The 2272-nt window shown below is 42.9% G+C and overlaps 1 protein-coding gene across 1 annotated transcript in view; it reads right to left on the bottom strand.

The window, feature by feature from the left end:
* The window catches only part of LOC106314926 (uncharacterized acetyltransferase At3g50280-like), a 3200-nt gene extending 1321 nt beyond the window's left edge, over positions 1-1879 (bottom strand). The window contains exon 1 of the mRNA XM_013752723.1: positions 497-1879. Coding sequence (XP_013608177.1) covers positions 497-1869 — 1373 coding nt within the window. The 5' untranslated portion in view covers positions 1870-1879. The remainder of the gene's footprint in view (positions 1-496) is intronic.
* Between the last annotated feature and the right edge of the window lie 393 nt (positions 1880-2272).

The raw sequence follows: 2272 nt of genomic DNA, 5'->3' as shown, positions 1-2272 counted from the left end.
GGGGGGGAGGGGCAAAAAGATAATGATCACATATGATATTTTCTTATTTCGTTACGCTCAGAGACTGCAATCTGCAGGAGTGCATGAGACTGCAATCTGCAGGAGTGCATGCAGAAGATAACATTTCAAGGTAACTTGGATGGTTTATTCAGAGGAAAACGAACACTCAGAGACTGCAGTCTGCAGGAGTGCATGCAGAAGATAGCATTTCAAGTTGACTTGGATGGTTTACTCAGAGGAACACGAATTACATTTGATTTCGATTAACACATATGACCGACCAGTGGTGGACCCACATTTAGCTGACTGGCGCCGTAGAAATGTATATAATTACGTTTTTTATATGCATGTTGCATAAATATTACATGTAAAAGTGCATAAATATTAATATATCAGAGGTTGCTTTCACTTTAATTGACCCCAGTCGAGCCCCTCACCTGAAACCTCTCACACTCTTTTTCTTGTACTTATTATTTTCTTGATAAATATATGAAACCGATGAAAAAAGATCTTGGGTCTGCCACTGCATACGACATGCTGTAAAAACTCTTGATCAGCCAATAACTTGTCCAAAACGTGAGACCATAGAGACGTATGAATCTCCATGCTTCCTTTTTCAGTTCCCGGGTAAGCAAGGATTTTACCATGGCCAGCAATTCCCGGTCCACCTCGAAACGCAATCGGTTTCCCCCAGCCGAAATCATTTCCGAACACATTGAACCGTGGAGAGCCAGCAACAACGAGCGAATTATTTGCAACCAACCGATTCGGTATTTTCGGGCTCTTCACCCAATTATCAGCAAACTTTCTAAGTTCTTCATTCGTTTGTGACCTCACAGTTTTGTTTAGTTGCAAAGCAACCCAACCCAGCCCATTGTCAAGCATTTCTCTGGTGGTTGTCGTCGTCGCCGCCAGTCCGATCATGTTTCCAAAACAATTTTTCTTCACCGGAGGGTTTAGCCTTTGTCTAATATCCATTGCCAACTTGCAATGAATAACTTCTTCCGGATTGAGATCACTGTTTCTGATTATTGATTGCCACATATGCCCCAACACAGCTTGGAACGACGAGATTTTCAGATCCTCACCATAACCAACAACCTCGTCGTTGGCTTTAGCTTTGAGCTTAGAGATGTGTGCACTCGTGAACCGAAAGATCTTCTTTTCGAGATGCGGTAACGATGGAGCGACAAGCCCAGCATGTGATGATGGTACCGTCTCTGAGATGGGAATTTGAATCGGGTAATCAATCCCGTCGAGAAACCATCCACAAAGAGGCAAAGGAGGAAACCTTTTGCGGTCAAAACCGGTAGAGAAAATCTCCGTCCACGTTTTGAAGAAACTCCAGAACGAAGTTCCGTCTGCAACCAAATGGTTATAACCATATCCAATGAAAACTCCATCTTTTAACTCCGTTACTTGGAACGCAATCAACGGCTTTGAGACCCCTTCCCAGCTTTGAACTCCGTTCGCTGGGAAAAACTCACTCCAGTAATCAGGGACAGTACCATTAGCCGGTTCTAAAACATCCCTCACCGAGACAGTCTTGGCCGAAGCATGCACGAATTTGACACCTGAACCATCGCAATCTATGATAAATGACTTTGTTCCGTCATCTTCGTTGTCGATCTTCACTAAACGTCCAGCAAATGGATAGAAAATCTTCAATGCGGCGGAAAGAGAAGACTTCAGCTGAGAGATCAGGTGGGTTCCCGGGTTGGGTTGCGGAAAGATAAGAGCTCTTTGTGCGTACTCAGTTCGAAGGAAGGAGAGATCCCATGGAGTTAGATGGATCTTAACCTGTTCCGATCCATCCTCGTAGTTCTCTGGTCGAACAATGGTGTCAGAGATTACTACGATATGCACCATTTTTTTTTAAAGATTTTTTTTTTCTTTTTGATATGCACCAATGGGTGGGAGTAGTGATAGACTGCCACGGATGTGCGCATATATTAAATGATCCGATCTCACCTACTTACGCTGCACATGCGAGTGTATATATTTAAATGATCCAATCTGACCTAACGATACGATCGAGTCGGTGAAATCGGGGAATTTGCCAAAACTAACCCACGACTTGATTTTAACCCCAAACATATATTCAAACTTGAATCAAATGCAAAACTAACCTAAAAGTCTTGTGAAATTACAGTTCAGACCCTTGTGACCAAACAAAAAAACAGAAGCCATTTTTACGATTATAGCCCTAGTAAGTCGTTTGAGTCGTCTGAGATGTTGGAACTCAAAGTAAGTCTTCTGGTGTAGCTGATCT

Source organism: Brassica oleracea, chromosome C9 (assembly GCF_000695525.1).
Source record: "Brassica oleracea var. oleracea cultivar TO1000 chromosome C9, BOL, whole genome shotgun sequence".
NCBI lineage: Eukaryota > Viridiplantae > Streptophyta > Magnoliopsida > Brassicales > Brassicaceae > Brassica > Brassica oleracea.
The sequence above is the reverse complement of the archived record's forward strand: the minus strand, read 5'-3'. Positions and strand labels throughout refer to the sequence as shown.